This window comes from Triturus cristatus, chromosome 5_2 (assembly GCF_964204655.1).
Source record: "Triturus cristatus chromosome 5_2, aTriCri1.1, whole genome shotgun sequence".
In the NCBI taxonomy this organism is placed as follows: Eukaryota; Metazoa; Chordata; class Amphibia; order Caudata; family Salamandridae; genus Triturus; species Triturus cristatus.
In genome coordinates this window covers 954,774,965-954,798,917 of record NC_140588.1, presented here as the reverse complement: position 1 = coordinate 954,798,917, position 23,953 = coordinate 954,774,965, and the positions used below count along the sequence as shown (strand labels likewise).

Below are 23,953 nucleotides of genomic sequence, written 5' to 3'. Positions count from 1 at the left end.
GCCTCATAAGCACCTGGGAGACACCGCAGCGCGGGACGCGCGCGGGCGGCGCCCGGGCGAAGGGCGGGCCCGTCCTTGCCCGTCAAGGACCGTTCAAGACCGGGCCGGGCTCACCCTCTAATATTTGTCACTGGACATCAGAACTGTAAGTGTCGCTAACGGCCTTTGGCTGTGCTGTTGGTTACCCCTGACTGTTGAGTGATACCGAAGCACTACCCCTAACTTTCTAGGCACCATTTAGTAACCTCCCCCGGATTAATGCCGCCCCAACCTACGTGACTAATTAAGCCCGGCCACTTTTGTAGGCTTTGCATTTTAGTAATTGGGGGTTGCTGAGTGGTGGCCTCCGATCATAAATTTTAAAATTCTGTTATCTTTTAACGTCATTTCATATTAAGTGCTTTTTTAATCCAGTAATTCCTGTGTTCGGTAATTTTTGTGTTGGTTATTCTATTTCTTTGTACCTTTGTATCTTATTTTTAACGCGCTATGCTTAAATCAGTTGGGAATCCCCGCCCTGGTGTCTCTACACTTGATAACTATTTAGTTAAAGTAGTAGACAAAATTAATAAGGAACGTAGACTATCTTTGGGTTTAGGAAGTATTCCTGACCCTACGATACAACCTATCACTGTGGAGATTTCTGCTCCTCTGCCTATTGATTCGTTGTTTCCCACTATTGATGATAGTTGTTCAGTGGTTTCTCCAGACAGTTTAATTAGGGAGGGCAACAATGAAAAAGTGCAATCACTGGTTATTTCTGATGCTGAGGATTCCCATAAGGAACCTGCTGCAAATAAGTCTCATTATGACCTTGACTCCGTCGCCCCGGGTCTAGTGGCCCCTAAACCTCATAGAGTGTTGAGGTCGGGGAGACATTTAAGTAGACCAATACAACCTAAGAAGGGGGGCCATAACAAGAAAAAGAATAGTGCCCCCTTACCAAGCGGGGGTCCTACCGAGTCAAACATCTTATTAAATGATGATAATAATCCCACCCATCCGACATTAGCCCCAGACCAGCTTGAGCTTCTTATAGGGATGATTGATGCTAAATTGGATAAAATAGTCCTTCCACTCCTCGACAAACTTGAGGTTGTTTCTAGGGAGGTTGTTAGATTAAGTGAGCTTGTACAATCTGCCCTGAAACCTACCTATAGCCAGCAACCAGCCGCAGCCGCTGCTGCGATCCCTATGGTTGGGGGTCGGACCAGCAGGCATGTGCAACCTAACAAAGGAACCTCCATTGTTGGAACGACGTATATAGGATCTAGTAACCCTGCTCAGATAAATAGTAATCCTATGATAGCTACTGAGCAGCAGAGTAATTTAAATTTACCTTCCTCAGAGGGTTCTATAACAGTTACTACAGCATTACCTGCTTGCATTAATGAGGACCCTCTGAACCCGCCAACCATCCGGGCCCCGGGGAACCAGTTGAAGATCACAAAAAGGGGGATATCTTATAATCGTGGCCTACCTCAACCAAACCTCCCACCGGACTGCTCACCTTATGTAGCTGTCCTGACCAATGTTACACCAATTAGGGAGGATGGGTTTCATCATTATACTAAATCACATGAGTCCCTCAAAAATAAAACTGTGGCATGGCTTAACCGGGAGTGTGGCTTTCCAGTGGCTCTGGCGGACCAAATTTTGGCTACCACCAGGGTCAACTGGATTGGCACATCCCCAAAGCACATCTCTGGGGATTGTATTATTGTTAATTTCAGTAATCCACACCTTGCCTCAACAGCTCTGATTCGAGCCACCTCTCGTCCTTGCAATGAGCAGGGCATCTCACTCCGTCCATTGGGCTTTTTTTATAGACAATGCATTAGTCATCATTTTTGCAACAATGGGGGGGTGAGTACGAGGGAAGAAGTTGTGGACAGGTCTGCAAATAGTTTTCATGTGAATACTGCTAATCGTTTTGAGTGCCTTAGCGGGCTAGATCAAAATGGAATACAAGATACACCCTGCGATTTTGGAGAGACAGGCCCCGCCTGACCTGGGACAAAATGTTTGTATTTTAGGGATTCCTACCAACACCCCTGGGATAATTATAGATCGTTTGCCTAGGGATTTGAAGGATGATACAGTTGGTCAATCGGAATCTTCGATGGTGTTGGGTATGTTACCCCCAGTCACCGTGTTGGAACGGATCCCGTTCGGTTTTGATCAAATAGGCCATACCCCAGGGTACACGGATAACCCCTCTGGAGCAGCTGTAGATTGTACGCCTATGGGCAGGGAGGGCATCCTTCTTGGCCGGTCGGAGTTATCTCCATATACTTTAAATGTTGCTATTTCCCAGCAAGGTAGTAACTGTTTACTTAAGGGGCCTGGTGCACCTGGTTTTTCCAGATGTTATGTTGCAAGTTGGAATATTGCGGGCATCAGGTCCAAATCAGATTGCTTAGGTTGGACCGAATTCTTGGCTCTCTTCGATATCATCTGTTTACAGGAAACTTGGTGTAGGGACTTTGAAGGATATAATGGTTTTGTCTCTTACCAGTTACCTGCCACTGGCTCCGTATCAGGTAGAGCTAAGGGAGGCCTTTTGATCTTAATATCTGTCCAAAACCCACTGCTGGTTAAAAAATATGTACAAGTTGGGGCTCATGCTCAGATCCTGTGGCTCTATAAAACCGGAGGCAGGAACATTCTTTTAATACATTTTTATAATAACGTTTTCGATGATTCCAGGGTTCAGGTGGTTAGTGCACTATCAAGTGCGTTGGATGATATCCTTAAGGAATCCAACGTAATCTTTGATTTATTCATGGCAGGAGATTTTAATGTTACTACCTGTCCATTCTCTAACGTCAATGTTTGTGGGGTGGTGGATTGTTATGGAGATGGAATTTCCCACTTCCAACATAATCGTTACGGAGATGCTTTAAATAGTCTCCTTGATTCACATAATATGTTTATTATGGTGAACGAGAAAAATGGGCAGAAGAAGATTTGTCCTACTTTCACAGGTCGGGGTGTGAATTCTGTTATTGATTTTATCTGCATTTCCTCGAGTCTCGAGGCCTGGACCATGGCACCTAAAGTCATAGATATCCAGCTTAGTGACCATAATTGTTTGTCAGTCGAGGCTATATTATGGGAAAACAATGGGAACCATATTGCAGGCAGTATCAATAACATAGAAGTTGTACGCCCTAATGGTTTTAGACTCAGATGGAGGGGGGACAAAGCCGAAATCTTGTCCGATTCAATTATCACTAGCTGCCTGGCTGGTATCACAGGTATTTTAGAAGATAAACGTGGTACTATTGGCTCTATTGAGCTTTTTACTGGTATTAATGCGGTCATTGACTCCAAGTTTACTAGTACATCTAAACTTAAGGAAGAACGTCAGCGGGGGTGGTTTAATACAGCTTGTACTCAGGCTTTAAAGGAATTAAAGTTAGCCTTATCAGCCTCGCCTAGAGATAAGGATTTGGTTGCAGATCTCAGAACCAGATACAAGGATACCCTTAAACGGAGGAAACTGGAACTCAAACAGGAAGCGTGGGATAATTTGTCCCTGGCCGCCGAATCTAATAATAGCACCCTATTTTGGAAAACAGTTAATTCCCCTTTTCTCAAAGATGACAAAATCCCTGAATTAACTTCTAATGTTATGAAGGAAGAGTGGGTTTCCCATTTCTCTAAAATCTTTGAGTCTGATACTGTATGTAGGGATCCTGGGGATAGGTGGCCGTTTATGCCATTGAACATCACCATTCAAGAGGTTTTAGATAGCATAAGGGCAAGTAAAGGAGGAAAAGCCCAGGGACCAGATGGCGTCCCAATCGATGTTTACAAACTGGTCCCTGAAGTCTGGGGACCTTTGCTTACTAATATCTTTAATGCAGCAGCCTGTAATGAGGTTCCCCCTACTTGGGAAGAATCCATCCTAATACCAATATTTAAGAAAGGAAATCGAGGGGACGTTAAGAACCATCGTCCAATCTCCTTGTTGGATTCTTCCGTAAAAGTAATGAGTAGAGTGCTCCTAGTAAGGCTGGAAGAATGGGTGGAGGATAATGGCATTCTAGCAGAGAGCCAGTTTGGGTTCAGGAAGGGCCGAGGTACGATTGAGCAGTGTCTAAACTTAGACCTGCTCATTGGTAAATATACTCTGGCAAAGACTGGCACTATTTATCTCTGCTTTGCGGATTTGAGTAGTGCCTTTGACCTGGTGGACCATGGCATTCTCTGGGCAAAGCTCATTGAAATCGGGGCACCTGAGGGTATTGTGTTTTTCTTAGCACGTCTTTATGCCAAATTACGTACTTGTGTCCGTTATGGTCCCAACGGGGAATGTACCACTAACTTCGATATCGGACGTGGAATTAGGCAGGGATGTGTGTTGGCGCCACTGCTATTTACACTTTTTATTAATGAGATTGATCTTATTCTTAAATCGTTGGCAGTGGACGCCCCCAAAATCAATAAGGACCCAGTCCCAGTGTTATTATACGCGGATGACGCGGTCCTAATTTCACGTACCCCAAATGGCCTTCAGCGATTGATGGATGGCTTTTCTCAATTTGTCACAAGTAGAAAGTTGGTGATAAACAAATCCAAAACCTATGTTATGGTATGTGGGCGTAGGAACAGAAAGACTCAGTCTTCCTTCTTTATAGAGGGACAGAAGGTTCAGGCTGTTGATAATTTCTCATACCTGGGTGTCACCTTTTCAAATAAAAATATTTGGGTTAATGAACATAAGAATGTCAGGGCCAAGATGGCGAAGAGTGCTCATGGAATTTTTTCCATCGCCACGAAGCTTGGAGACAGGCGGGTTCAGGATATGCTTAAAATCTTTCAGTCCCGCTGTGTTTCGATTGCCTTATATGGAGCCGGAATTTGGGGCTATGCCCCGGCGGGATCTCTTCAGGTCGAGGAGAATCTTTTTCTGAAGAGACTTTTGTGTTTGCCAAGTTCTGTTTCCAATGTTCTAGTGCATAACGAATTGGGTATTTACCATCTTGCCGATCTGATCCTCCTTAGACCCCTGTTGCTATGGCGTTCCATCTGGATAAAAGAAGAGACCTCATTATGTAGAGCTATAATTTCTGATTGCCTCTCTTTGGACCACCATCTGAAGATCCCATGGTTAAAGTATATCGTGAATAGTTTTCATGAGATCTTTAATATTAATATCATGGTGGATCACTGTGGGGCCAATGTGTTGTCTAAAGCAGAGCTTAAGCACTGCTTTTTACAACAGCTCTCCACTAGGAGGTTACAAAACAGTTTGGAACTTTCTTCCTGTGTTCTCTATTATGATCTAAATGAATTTGTAGGTCTCCAACCGTATTTGTTACAAGTGAGCTGGAAGTCACATCGGTTTGTGTTGGCCAGATTTAGAACAGGAATAGCCCACAATCTTGTTGCTTTCCCCTCCCAGTACCTACATCCTGTTGGCCCCTGTCCATGTGACAATACTACCCCCCAAAGTACCGTGCACTTCCCTTTGCTTTGTCAGTTGTATAAACACCTGCGGATTGCTTACCTGAAACCCTTATTTGTCAAATTTGGAGTTAGATCAATACATGACTGCATGAGCTTGCTTTTTAATTTACATCATCCTGATGTTTGTTTTTATACAGCTACCTTTCTTCTTAAATCAATTAATGCAAGGAAAAGTATGCTTTTTTAACTTTTTAATACTGTTGTATATTTTGCTCATGTCTCTGTTTTATATTTTATGCTGTGCTTTTATGGTCTTGTCAAATGTACCGAATAAAGCCTTATGAAATGAAATGAATGAGTGGCTGTCCTTGATCCTAGCAGAGTATCCACAGGTCCAGAAGTCTACTGAAGTATTGGTGTCTGAGGTCTTTCTTTTATACACAGTTGTGCACTTGAAGTGGGGAAAAACGCTTAGAGGCAGCCTTTTGAAGAGCACAGATGCCCTGCCTTCCTGACCCCAGACTAACTACACGGGGTATGCAGCCTGTTGTGTAAAGACAGAACCCAGCCTGTTGAGGAGTAAGTGGGCTGAACTCAGCTCCTCCCTCCCATCCTGCCAGTGATGGCCCATCTAGTCATACCTAAGCTACCATTGTGTGTGGCTGTCTAGGAGAATATCAAAACAGAAAGGAGGGAGAAGAGGATATAACTAGGTTCGTCCTCCTAGGTACATGTAAGACAAAAAGATCCGAGATCATGGATAAGTGAACCTAGTTAGTAGGGAAATGGGGGGTCAACTCAATGAGTCAACGCGCCACAAATGAAAGAAAAGAAAATACTTTTCTTGAGTCCCCTCACTCACCCAAGGTCTTCCCTAGGTGACGTGCTTCATCATTGGGGCCATCCCAAGCATCTAATTCTTGGGGCGTGCTGCGACTTGCGACAGTTACGTAGGAGCACTGAATTAGTAAAGACTATGTGTAGTGCAGTGAGGGGGGAGTGGTGTGGATTGATTAAAATTTACCTAGCTAGTGAGTGTAGGATAAGTTTATTCTTGCTCCTAGCTGATAAAGGATAAAAAGGGGTTTAATAAAAGGGAGGAATTAGGTAATTAGTCCCCAATATTCAGAGTCAACATGTTTCGAGGTTATCCCCTAAACCTCTTCTTCAGTACCGCATGGGAACCAGCCCCATGTGTACCACTCCGTGCACAACCTGTAATAAAGTGAAAATAATAATAAACGCGCACCTCAGCGTCAGCGTAAACAAATTACATACGGTTACACTGAACACGTTGTATCTAGAAGGATACAAAAAGACATACATGTTAATAAGCAACCTGCCCATCCGTGTCGTGGGCAGGTGAACATCTTGGATCATAATAAAACCTAAGTGGTGGTGCTCATGACTGTAACTTAGAATAGGTGTTGAAATCCAGTGCAGTCTGGTAATCGTGTGTCTCTAAAGTGAAAAAACACGTATTTAGATGCAAAAACACACACAACACTCGTGATGGACAGCCGACAAAACAAACATTACATAAAACATATATAATGGCTTCTGGACCTACTTATTAGTTAAGCAAAAATTGCCTCATGATCTGCCCAGGTGGAGGAGCCTGAATAACCCTAGGAAAGAGTATGGGTTAAAAAATAACAATAGAGACGCTCTCCTAGAGACTTATGTGAAACAAGAAACAGAAAAAGATAGGAGATCCATCTGCATCACCACGTTCAGCACGGCGTCGTACAAAATCACCAAGATGGTAAAGAAACACTGGAGGATCCTTAACAGTGGCAACCTTGATATCCCTGCACCTATGTTTTCACATAGGAGACGCAAAACTTTACGTGACCTTTTGGTACACACACGCCCTAGAGCGAACCAAAGGAAAATGCAACAGACCATAAGCACTCTACCAACTGGCCATTACCCGTGTCATAACTGCATTGTGTGTCACCTGACCTCCACCACAAAGACAGTCCATTTCAATACAGGCTCAACATGGGAACTAAGAAATTTCACGACATGCAACACAGTGGGAGTAGTGTACCTGATCACATGCTCCTGCAATCTCCACTATGTGGGTATGACAACTAGGAAGGTGAGCACAAGGATTTGTGAACACCGCAGTAACATCCGATGCCACAGAGCAAGTAGCAGAATGACAGCACATTTTAATGATATGCAACACTCACCTAACGACATGAGGTGGGTGGTACCAGAGCATATAAAACCATGTGACAACCTTGAACGCAGACTGCTGGAAAAAGAACAACGCTGGGTTTTCAAACTATGCACGGATACTAAAGGACTAAACGACAATATCCCGTGGGGTCAGTTTGTCAGATAACCTGGATTGACCTCTCGAACCTTTTTCTGTCAAACTACTAATTGTTTGCCTATTTTTGTGTAACAATATTTTTGCTTAATTTTGCAAAATGACCCTCTGCATCAAATGGAAGTATACTTATATAGGTATTTTGAATTTCTTTGCCAAAGAATTCTTTCAAAAAAAAATTCAAACATTTTTCCAGGCACCTTCCCTCCTACTATTATTATTATTTATCTATTCCTCTTACTATTATTATCACTTTTCCTCCTTCCCCCACTTATTTCCTTTACTTATTTCTTTTTTTTTGAGAAGCGTGGCATTGCTCATCGCCTTTTTACCCGTATCCGGGACTATCCCTTTTCCTATAGTCCAACCCAATATGGCCGCCACGTTATTCCAAATTCCTTCACTCTGTTACACAGATTGATTTTCACTGGCAGGGTTCGCGCCCCACCTCTATCCTTTAGAGATGTTTAATTTCCCTTTATTTGTATTGGTATTTCCCAATTTCTGCTACACCAGTTGCTATTGTGCTCCTTACGGTTTTATAAACCTCTTTGGAGAGCTTTCCCGAGATTTCCAAAGAACCGCCTCCACCGAAAAACTCAAGATGGCCGCCGCTAACAGTACTTTATACGCGGTCTAGTTCCTTTCTCCCTCGAGTTAGTGACGGTGCATTTTTTTATTGCTGCACACAGTATTAATAGCGGTGAAACCAAGACACGCTAAGATGCGGTCTACCGAAGGGTCTCAATAGGTCCAATTGACGGAGGCAAGCCGAGTCAAGTAAGCTTTTTCCTCCCGTGTCTGGGCTCACTCGTAACCTCGAGCCAGACCGTGCCACTTTCTTTTATTTTCCATTAACTTTGTTCACTCTTACAGGGTTTAATACCAACCTTGAGTTTTTTAACCCATACTCTTTCCTATGGTTATTCAGGCTCTTCCACCTGGGCAGACCATGAGGCAATTTTTGCTTAACTAATAAGTAGGTCCAGAAGCCATTATATATGTTTTATGTAATGTTAGTTTTGTCGGCTGTCCCATCACGAGTGTTGTGTGTGTTTTTGCATCTAAATACGTGTTTTTTCACATTAGAGACACACGATTACCAGACTGCACTGGATTTCAACACCTATTCTAAGTTACAGTCATGAGCACCACCACTTATGTTTTATTATGATCCAAGATGTTCACCTGCCCACGACACGGATGGGCAGGTTGCTATTAACTTGTATGTCTTTTTGTATCCTTCTAGATACTATGTGTTCAGTGTGACCATATGTAATTTGTTCACGCTGACACTGAGGTGCGCGTTTATTATTATTTTCACTTTATTACAGGTTGTGCACTGAGTGGTACACATGGGGCTGGTCCCCATGCGGTCCTGAAGAAGAGGTTTAGGGGATAACCTTGAAACATGTTGACTCTGATTATTAGGGACTATTAGCACATAATTACCTAATTCCTCCCTTTTATTAAACCCCTTTTTATCCATTATCAGCTAGGAGCAAGAATAAACTTATCCTACACTCACTAGCTAGGTACATTTTAATCAATCCACACCACTCCCCCCTCACTGCACTACACATAGTCTTTACTAATTCAGTGCTCCTACGTAACTGTCGCAAGTCGCAGCACGCCCCAAGCAGTAGATGCTTGGGATGGCCCCAATGATGAAGCATGTCACCTAGGGGAAACCTTGGGTGAGTGAGGGGACTCAAGAAAAGTATTTTCTTTTCTTTCATTTGTGGTGCGTTGACTCATTGAGTTGACCCCCCATTTCCCTACTAACTAGGTTCACTGATCCACGATCTCGGATCTTTTTGTCTAGGCGAATACACAAAGCCCAACTGCCAGCTACACCCAGTCATGCGACCAGAACCAGGCTGCAGGCACCAAATGGCTAAGGCAAGAAAATACCAACATTTTGGAAGTTGAAAACACGAAAAGGGGACCTGGCTCCGTTTCACCTTCTGCTCATATTACTTTTGAGCAACAAACAGATTGCTACCTTTTCTGTTGGAATGGAATATTTATTCAACCATTCATTTTCTCGATTTTATCTGTTTTTTTATCAGAACATTCAAATGCATGAAAAGTAAAAATACACTTCTTTTCCAAGAAACATGCAAACAATACTTTTGACAATTCACAAAAGACAACAATCATAAACATACAACATTACTATATACAATAATTCTACAAAAAACAACTTTTTGTATTTGCATCAAACAAAACAACTTTTTTAGAAAATGCTGACATCCATTAACATGAAGCCCTAAAGAGAGCACCAGTACCATTGGCCTGGGACTTGAAATGCGTTGGCACCTTTGTGACACGGAGGAATTGGAATCATTATGTATTGTGTGAGGGATCAGCCATGAAAATCATTCCCCACATATATACCTAAAGGAGTACCCCATGTTTGGCACATGTTTGGTCTCAAAATCAAGATAGCGACAAGATTTATTTTAGTCGTTTTGCTTTTTGATGCAAGTACAAAAAGTTGTTTTGTTTGATGCAAATACAAAAAGTTGTTTTGTGCAGAATTATTGTATATAGTAATGTTGCATGTTTATGATTGTTGTCTTTCGTGAATTGTCAAAAGTATTTTTTGTATGTTTTTGGGAAAAGTGTCTTTTTACTTTTCATGCATATGAATGTTCTGATAAAAAAACTGTTAAAATCGAGAAAATGAATGGTTGAATAAATATTCCATTCAAACAGAAAAGGTAGCAATCTGTTTATTGCTCAAAAGTAATAGGAGCAGAAGGTGAAACGGAGCCAGGTCCCCTTTTCGTGTTTTCAATTTATTACGGCCCTACCTGGCCCCGGCCTATGGGCCTATCTCCTTTAGTTTGTGCAACATTTTAAAAGTGGCATTTTCAGAATTGTAACTTAAAATCCGACTTCACCATAAATTAGGGTTTTAAATTAGGATTCAAGAGAAACTAGACATGAACCAGTGATCGATTTACATTTGGAAATTACACTTAAAAAATGTTATAAGGCTTCCCCAAGGTTATCCTATGGGCGAGACAGACGTTGCAGTAGTGAAAAACTAATTCAAGAATTCTCCACTACCAGGACAGTTAATACTTAAAATTACATGACCAATTTTTTGAATACACTGCACACTGCTGGGTACCTTATATGTATTAAAAAGGAAGGTTTGGGCCTGGCAAAATGTTTATTTTACCTGGTTGAGATGGCAGGTTACAACTACACACACAGACTCTGCAATGACAGGCCTAAGAATGTTCAAAAGGCTACTTAAGTGGGTGGCACAGTCAGTGCGACAGGCCCACTAGTAGAATTCAATTTAGAGGCCCTGGGCATATGCACTACAGTTTACTAGGGATTTATAAGTAAATTAAATATGCCAGTTGGGTATAAGCCAAAGTTACCATGTTTTGAACGTAGAGCACAAGCACTTGAGCACTGGTTAGCAGTGGTTAAATGTTCAGAGTCCTAATGCCAGCAAAAATGAAGTCAGCAACAATAGGAAGCCTGAAGGCAAACCGTTAAGGGAAACCATGCCAAGGAGGCATTTTAAATTGTAGCATTGTCAAATTAAAAAGGGTATTTCGCTTTTGGCTAAAATCACTTGGGTGGTACTGCAAAACGTCTTGGAACCCATCACTCAATACCAATGTAAGAAATTGCAGAATTAGTTGATGGGGTAATTGCCCTCTCAAGTAATATTTGCAATCCTTATTAGGTTGATCCTCTAAAGTCACTTAACTAGCCTGAACTCAAGCCCCTAGTAGCTTTGGCAAAGAGCAAAAAGACTTACCTTTCAAGTATTGTGATGGATGTCATGCTTGAAATAATCTCAGTCGCTGATAATAACTCAAGGCCTATCCTAATCCATTGTTATTTTCCACACCATGCCACTTCAGTTTGAACCTAGCCATATGCAAATCAGCCTTGACCCTGCTCCAGTGGAAACAGTCGACCCGAAACTGCCAGACCAGGTCCTCCCTGAACCAAAACACAAGTAACATGAGATATGAGGTTTTGTCTTGGCAAGGATTCATCTATACCTTGCTGATGAACCCCAAAAAGGCAAAACAGGTACTGGGTTGCTTGTGTTCCAGAATCAAGACTGATTTGCATATTGCTGTGTCCAAACTGAGGTGTCATGGTGTGCAAAATAACGATAGACTAGGTTGTGGCCCTGAGGCATTGCCAGCGGCTGAGATGAATTCAAGCATTTCATCATGTGGGTGTGGGCGACACCTGGTTCTCCCTAACAAATAGGGCAACATCTCCTTGGGGGTAACCTGTCCACTTTTGCAGCATTTCCTGTGTCCCCTTTTGCAAACAGCCCCACTGTGCCCCTCTCTATGTAAAGATTGGGGAATCCTTTCTCCCCTTGTGCAGACCCTGTGTGCCCTCCCCAGATATGTAGTGAAGGAAATGAGCAACCCCTCCTTAATAATAACTTTGAACTAGTATTGTCGGATGCACCCTTCCCTCTGTGATTAGAGCGTGGCTGGCTAGGGCAACAAAGAAGGGACCTGTACATGTGTCACCTGATACCTACCTGTGAAGGTGAGGGTTTTTTGAAGTTAACTAAGTTCCTGGGCTCTACCTAAATGGTCATCCTGTCGGAGGAATAGAGACACCTACCCACACCCAAGCCGTTGTCTACTGCTCTGGAGTGAGTTTTCATACCTCATCAGGGTAGAAGGCTGGCTTAGTATATGGTGCACACTTAAAGGAGTGATACACCTTGCACTAATCCAGGCAACCCCTATGGTGATTTTAAAGGTCTTTGATAACCTTTGAAAGCTCTCAAAGTGGTACCTGTGGAGAGCAGTCTTCAGGCTTATCTTGAAGGAGTGTAAAACAGCTTGTTTTACCACAATTAATCAATAGTGTAGATTAGATGGAAAAGAACCACACAGTGTTTATGAACAGTAAGTCTATTTGTTACAAAACACAATCACTAACACATTGGTATAGCTCCCAGCCGGAGATAGCAATACAGATGAAAATACTTCAATGAATTCAGGTAAGTAGCACAATTAAACACTGATCTCCAGGGGTAGACCAAACCATATACTATAGAAGTGGAATGCGAACTGATAGGCAGAACAGGACTTGGATTAAAGGACTCAGGAGCTGTGAGAACCAGGAACCACCCAGGCTAAGTACTTAGAAAACCCACAGAGGCTGTGTGCAGAGTGGAACACAGCTGCATGCCCAATGGAAGTCTAGTAGATGTCGCAGTTGCAGTTTTAAAGAAAAAGGACCCTTCCCAGAGGACTCAGAAAAAAAACATTAGAGTACGGAAGGTTGGAGAGCCACCCTACCCGTGTATATCCCAGGAATCTGATTACCTGCACCAGGGAAGCTGAGTGCATAGGGTTGAGGTGACGTTGGAACCTCCCATAGATGACAGTGAAAGACTTGGGACGAAAGACCTCTGGAGAAGTTTCTGAAGAAGTCCGGTGGAATCCGAGGGTGGATTCTTGAAGAGGAGAACCTGTATGCAGAGGAGTCAGAGCCAATCTGAGTCTACTACGAGGCATGATGCCCACCCTTTTGGGAAAGTTCTGAAGAGTCAACGAGGACCTTGTTGCTGCAGCAATGAGGACCAGGGGATGCCGAGGAAGCCAGGAGCCATACACGAGCTGTCTCACGTCGGATGTCAGTGTCCAGGTGGTTCGTGTCCGGTGGGAGCACCAACATACCTTGGTAGCCACAACTGGCGTGGAAGACGGCAAGATGGAATAGTTGGGACCAGCAAGGTCCAGGGGACTCACCATGTGCAAGAGAGTCAGAGAAGGCCCCAAGCAAGCAGTGGAGCCCACCAAAGTAGAAGACCCTCAAGAGGACCCAGAGGCTGAAAGTCAAAGGAGTCGCAAGAGGACTTCAGGTAGCTCGTCAAAGATGGAGGCCCAGGGTGCAAGGGGTGCAGTGAGGACACTGATCTTCAAGGAATGAGGTGCTGGAGCTTCTTGTAGCGCAAAGATCTCTGGAGTGCAGAGCCAACAAGCCATGACAAAGGCTAGTCGATGCGGTGCACAGGGATTTGGTCCCAGTGGCTTCGACAAGGCATACTGTCCTCCAAAATGCAAGGAAGACAGGTCATGCCTCTGGAGAGCCACAGAACTACCACCTGTTTTGCTGATCTTCAGGAAGTCTGGAGGACGACAGGAGCAGCAGACCAGTCAGCTTTGTTGCGGTGCCTGCAGATGCAGGGAGTGACTTCTTCACTCCAAGGGAGATTTCTTTGGATGTCCTTGATGCCCACAGGTCTTCTGGAGAACCTGAGCGAAGCACAGACTACACAGTTGACTTGCAAAACAGCAGGATCAGCAGGAGTCTTCCTTGATGCAATGTTGGTTCCAGGCAAAGTTCAACGAGGTCCAAGTGTCCAGACAATCGAAGAGTGTGTTGATTTCAGAGCTGAGTCTTGTTCCACGATGAACCCAAGGACCCACTCACAAGGGAGCCCTTAAATACCCAAGGAAAGGGTTGGAATAACTCAGGGACCCTTCCCAGAAGAGGAGTTTGACAAAGGGGAAGATACGCCCCTGTCCTATGCCCAGTTTCACGCCAGTGCAGGAACCAAGGGTTCCCAAACTGGCTGAAACCGGAGTACGCAAGGAGGGCACATTTTGCAGTCTGGTGGCACTGAAAAGTACCTCCACTCCAGCCCAATACACTAAGTCCTGTCTGGGAGGTGGTCACACATCCCTGTGACAGGAAACCTATTGTTTTACCTTCCCCTGCTCGAGCTCAGCTCAGCAGCAGGATGGCAGAACAGTGTCTGTGGTCAGCAGCAGCACTAGCTTGCTGGCAGATTCTGAAAGGCTGTAACCGGGAGTAAGGGGCCCCCAGTACATAGGATCATACCTCCAACACCGGAATAGGTTGTGGGGTATGATTCCAACAAGTTTGATACCAAACATGACCAGGTTTGCCACACCATTATATAGTTAGACATATTGTAATGACTGATTTCCACTATAAGTCTTAAAACTGCTGACCACATTTACAAAGCCTGGAGAATTGACTCCGGAGTTTGTATGAGATCCTGCTCATGCAGGGGCACCCTCACAACCAAGCACCCTGCCCTAAGGACTGAAGGGCCTACCATAGGGGTGACTTGTAGGGTTTAAGTGTAGTGTCCTCAGATATAAGGAAAAGTATATCTGTTGTGAGAGGTGCAAGCACCACCTCACATAGGCTGCAATGGCAGGCCTGTAGTCACAGTTTAAGTTGACTCCCATGGGTGGCAATATACATGTTGCAGACAATGGGGGACCCATGGTGTATCCATGCCCTGTGTACCTTAGTACCATATACAAGGGACTTATAAGGGTACATCAGTAGCCAATTGTGGAGGTACAAAAGTACATACCAAAGCCATTTTGGGAGAGAGAGCATAGATGCTGGGATCCTGAATATCAGGATCCCACCAAACTACAGTCGAAACACATGGGCACCAGGCAAAAGTGGGGGTAACCATGAAAGCAGATCCTACTTTCCTACAAGGCTGCAGCTGGAGTCTAATACAAATTAGCCTTCAGAGGATTTAGAGAAGAAAAATGTAACTTTCTAAAACACATTTTCCATAATATTTATTAAAAAAACTAACTTTGCTAGTGAATTGGGCTTTATTTAAATATTTCAAAGAGTCTAAGAAGGACATTTCTAGGTGTTTCCTTGCTGGAGATAACATTAAATTAAATATTGTGCCCCACTGTTTTCCCATGGAACAGCCAGACTTGCTACAGTGAAAATAGGTTTTCGGGCTTTTCACTATCAGGGCATGTTTAACATTAAATATTGGCATGCCTGCTTCCAAATACCATGCACCCAGTCGTATAGGCAGTAAGCCCTATGTAGGAGTGACTTATTACTTTTGAAAAGAAAAGTTTAACCTGTCAAAAGGGGTTTATTTTATCAGGTTAAAATGCAGTTTTAAAGCTGCTTTAGTAAGGCTACAATGGTAGGCCTGAAACCATGTTTTACGCTATCACTATAGTGAATGGCACAATAGGTACACTTCATACCATATACTAGGGACTTATAGGTACGATAAATATGCCAATTACAGGCCTTTGGTACACTTTGTACAATATACTTGGGGTGTATAAGTGAGATAAATTTGCCAATTAGGGGTATACCAATTTCATCATGTTGGGGCTGATTCACAGAACTAATCTGAGATAAAATCCTAAACTTACTACTTTTGGTATTCACAGAAGGGATTTAGTAGTAGTAAAGTTGGGACTCCTAACTTTACTACTACTAAACTGAGACAAAATCCTAACTTTACGACTGTCGGTATTCACAAAACGCATTTAGCAGTAGTAAAGTTAGGATTCCTGAGAGGACAAGCACAGGCCCTTTACCTCTTCTCAGCTGGGGTCAAGTGCACAGATTTCCACAACCAACTAACACAGCAGTATCTTTTAAAAGGATTTGCCAAAATAAAATGCTTTATAAAGTAGTCTCTGTGGATGCATGCTCATTTGCAGCCGCCATTTATTTTTTGAAATCCTGTGCAAACATGGCTACCACTGATGCACATGCATTTGTTACGGCCATCTACCCTAAAACAAAAAGGAGACTGACAAGGCCAATAGGTCTCCCTGCTGAGACATTTGGGCTTTGTACTTCAGTAACTTGCTTTTTGCCAGTTTATTTATTTCATATTTTTCCGACATTGTGTATAATTGTTAGTCATGCATAATGTTATTGCGTCTGACATTGGCTGATTGTGCCTGGGTCAGAAGAGGGTCTAGCATAACCAGATTTTAAGCTGTATTATTATCCTGCCTTTGCTACACAAAATTCAAGGCTCTGTTAGCCATTGATAAACACTGCTTCATGTTTTTCTTTTTGAAACATGGCTGCAAATGCTCATTTAATCCTTGCGGTCACAGTTCTCTCCTTATTTTTGTTTTTTTGAACCATATATCCATTAGCATGTGGCACATGCTAGATGTGAATAATGTTGGCAACTTCTCATTTGACCAAAATAAAAGTTTTGGGAGGCTTCTCTGTCAAGTTATTAGTGGGTAAATGCGGAAATCATTTTGCGTACCTCCAACTGTCAAATGCATCTGCAACTCGCCAAGGAAAGAATATTTTATTATACGTCTGGGTCAATTTTATACTATTCTGTCATCCATACGGATGCACTTCTTTCCATCAGGGCTAAGTTGCAAGACCAATGGAGCTTTGTGTTAGAGACTACAGAATGGAGAATACTTTGTGCAATTAAGTTGTTGTGACTTCATAAATCATATTGAAAGGTAATCACATCACCAATTAATGACCAATAACTCTAAATTAAAATTTACAAGGGTAATCTTAGACAGCCTGTATTTTGGATTTCATTATTTCTGTGTCTTTTCTTTGCTTCACATTAATATAAGAGCCTGCGAACTAAGTAGTCTTACTAAACTAATGTGTGATAAAATTTGTTATTGTACTGCACGTCTTAGAATGTGATCTTTTCTAACTCTCTGTTTCATAACTTGTGATTAACAAACTTTAAAATTGTCTTTTTGTGTTTCAGCTGTTTTTTGGGAACGCTGCAATGAATTGCAAGACATTGAGAGGATTATGGCTCAGATTGAACGAGGAGAGGCAAGAATCCAAAGAAGGATTAGCATCAAGAAAGCCCTTGATGCAAAAGTAAGATGATCCAAATATAAATATTGTATCCATAAAACATAGAGTATGAGTGATGGGGATTTCAAAATCAATTGCTGAAAAGATCATTTAGTGAAACCCTTGTGCACATTTTTGGCCACCTGTAGTACATTTCTTAGTGGTTGCAAACTCTCCGATTCACAAAATCAGAGGGTTTGCGAACACTAAAAGTTGTTTGGTATGTACTAAAGCCAATTTACTTTTCAGTGGTTTTTCACCAACAGTAAGCTCCTCTCAATCAGTCCTAGTGCTTTGCCAGTGACTCATATGAAAGAACGGGACCCCATTGTTGACAGTTGATTAAGAATTTGGGATTTATCTTCATGGTTGCATGCCACTTTTTCATGTCCCAATATCTGCCAAACTTTGTGTAATAAAATTTCATAGGTTAGCATAATTTGTTTTCTCCATAAAATGAGAACGGTATGCTTAACTGGAATAAAGCTGCTATAACCCTACCGATGGTCTACTAAGCAAGATGTATTCAGTCAGTGTGTTCACGGTTTGACCCTGTATCTGTCAGATTGCAAAAAATACATTGTCCCAAAAATTGTCTATGTAGGGGCAGGACCATAAAATATGTATGAGTGTGCCTGTTTCCCCACAACCATGCGGATGACATCTGACTAACCGTACAACACCTTATTACAGACGGCCCAGACGCAGCAAAGTACTCCATACATTTGGATCTTGACACTACCAAATGATTGTGAAGGCAGATGAGATCAGCATGGTGCTTTGTTGCCATGCCTGGATTTGTGCCTCTGGCTTTTTTTATAACAATGTCCAGCAATCCTTAACGGATATCCTTGGATAGATTTAAAATGAGCAAGGCCACCGCACACTGTCTAGGTTTAGCACCACCATTTTCCCTAGCGGCATCGCGCCTTCTGAGGCTTTGGCAGGGGATACCAGTAGAGTCAAGGCCAGACTGTTCTTCAACAACAGCATGCCTCTCTGCCCTTTTGAGGTAGAGGCATGGGAACAGGCAGACACCGTCTAGGTTCCAAAGGCAACATGCTTCCCAAATCTAAACCTCCACTCCTTCAACAGCTGCACAACCACTTTAAATCGGTGTTGGTGGCTCAGAACACTTGGTGGGAAGAAGCATCACCATCTTCCTCACTGGGTGTAGGAGCATCACATCTAACTAATGGATGCTACAGATTGTGGACCACTGCTACTCCCTATCCTTCCTATCACATCCATCGGATATGGAACATCTCCTGTAGGACCACTTGTTTATACTCCGTGGAGAAGTTTCAAGCGCTCCCTGGCCAAGGGAGCCATAGAGAAGGTTCTGGCATCGGAAATCGGGACTGACTGTCACACCTGCTTTTTCCTGGTGCCGAAGTAAGATGGAGGCCTTCATCCTATCCTTGATCTTCACCTTCTGCACTTCACCCTCAAGAACGACATGTTCAAAATACTTACCCTGGCCAAAATTCTGTCTGCCTTGGATCCAGGAGACTGCATGGTGGCTTTGGACTTGCAGGACGTCTATTTTCATAGCCCAGTCCTGCAGTTCCACAGGCATTAACCTGAGGGTTCCGATAGGCCAAGGGCACTCTCAGTTCTTCATTCTCCTTGTTAGCCTTACCAGTGCTCCTTGGGTGTCTACAAATATGATGGTAGTGAACACAGTCCATATGCGAAGGTTGGGAATACCAGTCTTCCCATACCTCAATGACTAGCTGATGAAGTCATAAATAGCCTCTAGGTGACGGACAACTTGTTGACATCATTATGCTTTCGGTCAACGTGTTGAAGTCACACATGACTCTTTCACAAAGCCTCCTCTTCATCTGAGCCATTCTAGATACAGTGCTTTCCCACACCTTTCCACTCCAACGAGTTCAGGATATTCGCACTACAATCTCGATGTTTTCTCAGTTCATCTGGGTCTCAGTGAAAGTGTCTCAGAGACTTTTTGGCTTATTACCTTCCTGCATCCTGCTTGTGGACCACACCAAGAGGCACATGCAGGCCTCTTAGTGGGATCTGAAGTCTCAGTGGTCTCAGCAATAAGGGAAACTACCAGATTCCGTCCAGGTGTTAGAGAAGGCTGCAAAAGATCTTCAGTGGTAGTTGCTCAAATGCAATTGGACCAGCAGCAGATCCCTCTCCCAATCCCACGCAGAGTTAATGGTCATGACATATGTGTCATTGCTGAGTTGGGCAGGTTGTAGGAAAGTAAGACCTTTCTGGCATTGATACCCCCACTTTTTGCCTGGTGTCTGTGTATTTTGACTGTAGTTCACTGGGATTCTGCTACCCAGGACCCCGGTGGCAGTAATCTCTCTTCTAAATTCAAGGTAAGTACTTTGTACTCCCCATAATTGGAATACTGGTGTACCATTATAAGTCCCTAGTATATAGTATTGAGGTACCCAAGGCATTGGTACACCAGGGATCTCCTATGTGCTGCAACATATATTATGCCACCCATATGAGCCCATGCAAACTGTGTCTGCAGGGCTGCAGTTGCAGTCTGCGTGAAATGATGGTTGCACCTTTCACTTTGGATATAAGGTTTCTCTTATATCCCAGTTACTGCACATTTAACCTATAAGTCAACCCTAAGGTAGGCCCTTTAGTCTAAGGGCAGGGTGCATGGTTCTAAGTGTGTGGGTACCCCTGCATGAGTGGAGGTACCCCTACAAAACCCCAGTTCCATTTTTGAATGTGTGGGACAGCCATTATAAGGTATGTAGTGGACACTGGCAAGTCAAAATGTCCTGCTACATAATGGCTGCCCCGAAAATGGTCATGTTTGGAATCATGCAACTACACCAGTTCCAGTGTTAGTTGCATGATACAATGTACTAGGGGGCTTCTTAGAGGAACCCCAATACCTACGTGTGTAACCTTACAGGGTCTGACTGCAAGCCTGCGCTGCTGCTATCTTAATATCAGCATAGACTGTTATCTAGAGGCATTCTAGAAGAAGAGCTGCGGTGGTGGAAGAGGTTTGGCGCAGCGGCCAGGGTGCCTGACTCCGGACCACAGGGTTCACGGTTCGATCTCTGGCTCCGGCGGCAGGTTAGCCCAGCACCATGTGAGTCTGGGCAATAGCCTGCTTAATCTTCCCGACGGCCCCCAGCGCCGGGACACCTCTTCCAAGGTAGCTGTGCGCTTTACAAATGCTGGCATTTGGCATTTACATTTCAGTCTGGACAACCTCTTTTTCTCCACATCGTACTCGTCGTGCTCTACCCAGTACAACCTTGAAATTGTACTGTTAAGCCTTAAAAAAGTCACTTCAGTGACTAAAAACACGTGTCGGCTGTCATTGAACATTGATATTTGGACTGACTGTGAAATTTCATCATTACACTGTGCAGTGTTTAACCCTTTTTCTGTAAAAATTGGAATGAACATAATATGTCTATGGTTGGACTGTTAACCCGTTAAGAAAAGATTTTGTCTGTATATCTTAACCTGTGAAAAGGTAATAGGTCTTTCAGGAAATATTAAATCACATTTTATTAGGAATAAACCAACTTGTGTCATGATACTCTCTTTTGGACAGATTTATATTCTAATTATAACACATTTTAATGTTGAGTGCCGGGGTATACTTTTTGAAAATATCACTAAGGGTTGCCTGGACTCGGTGCACATAGCCTCACCATAGGTGGACACTATATACTGAGCCAACCCTTTAGAGAGGCCACCTGGGAGAGGTGGCGATCAGAGTACTCCGGCAAAGGCTCATCTACACATCAACTTGCTGGAGTTGCAAGCGATTTTCTAGCTACTGAAAGGTGCTCCTCCGAACTGTCAAGAATAGGTACAGGCGCTCACAGACAGCACTACCACCATGTGGTACTGCAATAAATAAGACACTGTGGGGTCATGGGTCCTATCCCAGATGGCTCTACATCCCTGCAAGTGGCTGAACACTCCGGGCATTGGCAAAAACCTGGCAGGATCTTTAAACGCCAGGGCAGACAAACTTAGCTGACATTGCCTAGTGGATCATGAATGGCAGTTTACTTTGAGGTGGTATAGGGCATCTTCTTAAAAATCGGAGAACTCTGGCTTGATCTTTCCTCCTTTGCAGAGAACACGTGGTGTCCAAGCTTTTGTGCTTTGGAGTTCCCAAGACGATTGTCCCTCTGGAATACCTTTTGCCTCAACTGGGGCTCAGGGCTCCTCTATACGTTTCGGCCCTTGCGTCTCCGGCCCAGAGTGCTAAAGAAAATCAGGAAAGACTGACCAAGTAGTGGCTCCAGACTGGGAGAGGAAAGTGTTACCCGGAACTTCTGGCCATGAATATATATCCTCCTATCCAGCTGTCCCTTCCAGAGAACCTCCTGTCATAACATCCTGCATCCGATCCTGCACAGTGTACACCTCCATATGTGGAAATTGAAGGCGACAGTTGATGGCTTTTGATCTCTTGAAGTTGTTGGTGGAATCCTGGCGTCCATCCACAAAAACTGTAGATGCAGGACTCTGGGAGGAATTTGTTATTTGGTGAACCTCCTGTGACATCCAACCTTTACATGCAGAGTTGTCTGAAATCCTAATGTTTATTATTTCCTTAGCCCAGCAAGGCCTTGCTGTGGGAATAGTTAAGGGTTATCTTTCAGGCCTTTTGGCCTTTCTACATTTCTCAGATCAATTGTCCCTTTTCAAGTCATTTGTTGTGGGGCGCTTCTTAAAGGGATTGGCCCACATGCTCCCCCAACACATTTCATGATGCCACAGTGGGACCTTAATTTGGTTGTTACCAACCTGATGTGCACTCCCTTTGAACCAATACACAGCTGCTCTATGCTTCTATTGACAATAAAAACAGTGTTCCTCATTGTCGTCACCTCTGCCCGGCAAGTGAGAGAACTCCAGACTTAATTCGTGCAACAACCATTTTTAACTTTCTCTCTGGACAAGCTGGTCCTCCGGACAAAAGCGTCATTACTGCCAAAGGTATTGATGCTCTTTCACCTTTCTGGCTTTCTATGCCCTGCCACACCCCTCTGAGATGAAAAAACTGCTTCATCGGACTGACCCCAGGAGGGCCTTCACTATTTTACATTGATAGATGCAGAAAACATCCATTGGACAATCAACTTTTTATGGGCTTCTCTGCAGCAAAAAAGGGGAAAGTATGAAAAAAAACCCATCTCCTAGTGGATTGTTTAATTCATGAAGATCTGCTATGAGCTAACAAAAAGGCAGCACCCCAACGTCTTGTGCGCTCATTCCAGCAGAACAAAGGCTGCTACCACTACCCTGGTGTGCAATGTGCTAGTTTCGGACATCTGCCAATCTGCTACTTGGGTGTCCCTCCACACAATCCGAAAGCACTGCTGTCCAAATAGCCAGGTCCAGAGGGACAGGAAAATCACCCGATCTATCCTGCAGGATTTCCTGGTCTAAGCCATTCCACAGACTCACCACCTAAGGAGGTACTGCTTTCATATTCACAAGGTGACAAATCTGCGGTTAGAAGTCTCTATCAGAACAACTAGTTGCTTAAGTTGCTTACCTTTGGTAACGTTTTTCTGGTAGCGTATCTGTCCACAAGATGTCTACCTTTGGTGGCTATGGTGTTGGCATGACTCAAAGTCATGTGACAAATGCTCCATGATGCACCTTGAAGCAGTCGGAGCAGAAGGTGCAGCTGTACATCGCTCAACTCAAAAAGCAAGCTAGGTCACATTTCAAGCAGCTCACCCGCTCCAACTCTTAAGTTGCAGTCCTGCACCTGAGCCAGGTCCTGGTTCAACTCCAAGATGCTATCTTCTGGCAAGTTGAAGACAATGTCAAGGAACAAGTTGTGCCACAAACACAAAGTCCAGGCATGGCTTGTCACCCTCCCACTACTCCTGGCCCAGGGAGAAATTGCACAGGCAGTACTCCAATAAGTTGACTCCATTGCTGCCTAATTCCGAGACTGCTCCAAGGCTGGTTCTGGCAAGCCCAGGTTTCCCAGGCCATTGTCGTCCTTGCAGCATATAGAGACGTTTAAGGGTGCCATGCTGCAATTATTCAGGGTGATGTTGTCTCGTTCTGAGCGCCTTCGGGTCCCACGGAGCTGCAAGGGCCCCTAGTCGGATACTCATCAGCTGTTCCAATCCCAACACTGATTGACACTTTTGGATCTCTGACCAATTCCCTACCTGCACCATCTCTTGGCTTCACTTCCGCACAAAAAGCCTTTTTGGTTCCAACTGCCTGCACTAGCCGATGTCTCCTTATGAGAATACCAGCGTACAGACCTTACCTTTGGGTTATTATCGGCATCTTCCTCGATGCCAATATTATTGTAGACTAGAAGCTTTATTCAGTTTGCCGTTCAAAGGCTTCTGCATGAGAAAGATGATGAGGGGATGGACAGTTTTCTCACCCCTCCCCTCATTATATTAATGCTGACATTTAAAATAGAGTTGGGAAATGCCACACTCTAAAGACACTCTTATTGGCACATCAATTCCATCAACAATATCGAAAATTAACAGGATACTATTGAGTCTTTGCCTGTTTTCAGATGCAGCTCTCATAGCC

General features: G+C 43.7%; 1 protein-coding gene across 2 annotated transcripts in view; it reads left to right on the top strand.

The window, feature by feature from the left end:
* The window catches only part of LOC146829460 (SWI/SNF-related matrix-associated actin-dependent regulator of chromatin subfamily A member 1), a 1,967,301-nt gene that overhangs the window by 1,656,533 nt on the left and 286,815 nt on the right, over nt 1-23,953 (top strand). For both annotated transcript variants that reach the window (XM_085608144.1, XM_085608145.1), the window contains one exon: nt 17,301-17,419. In XM_085608144.1, the coding sequence (XP_085464270.1) occupies nt 17,301-17,419 (119 nt within the window). The remainder of the gene's footprint in view (nt 1-17,300; nt 17,420-23,953) is intronic.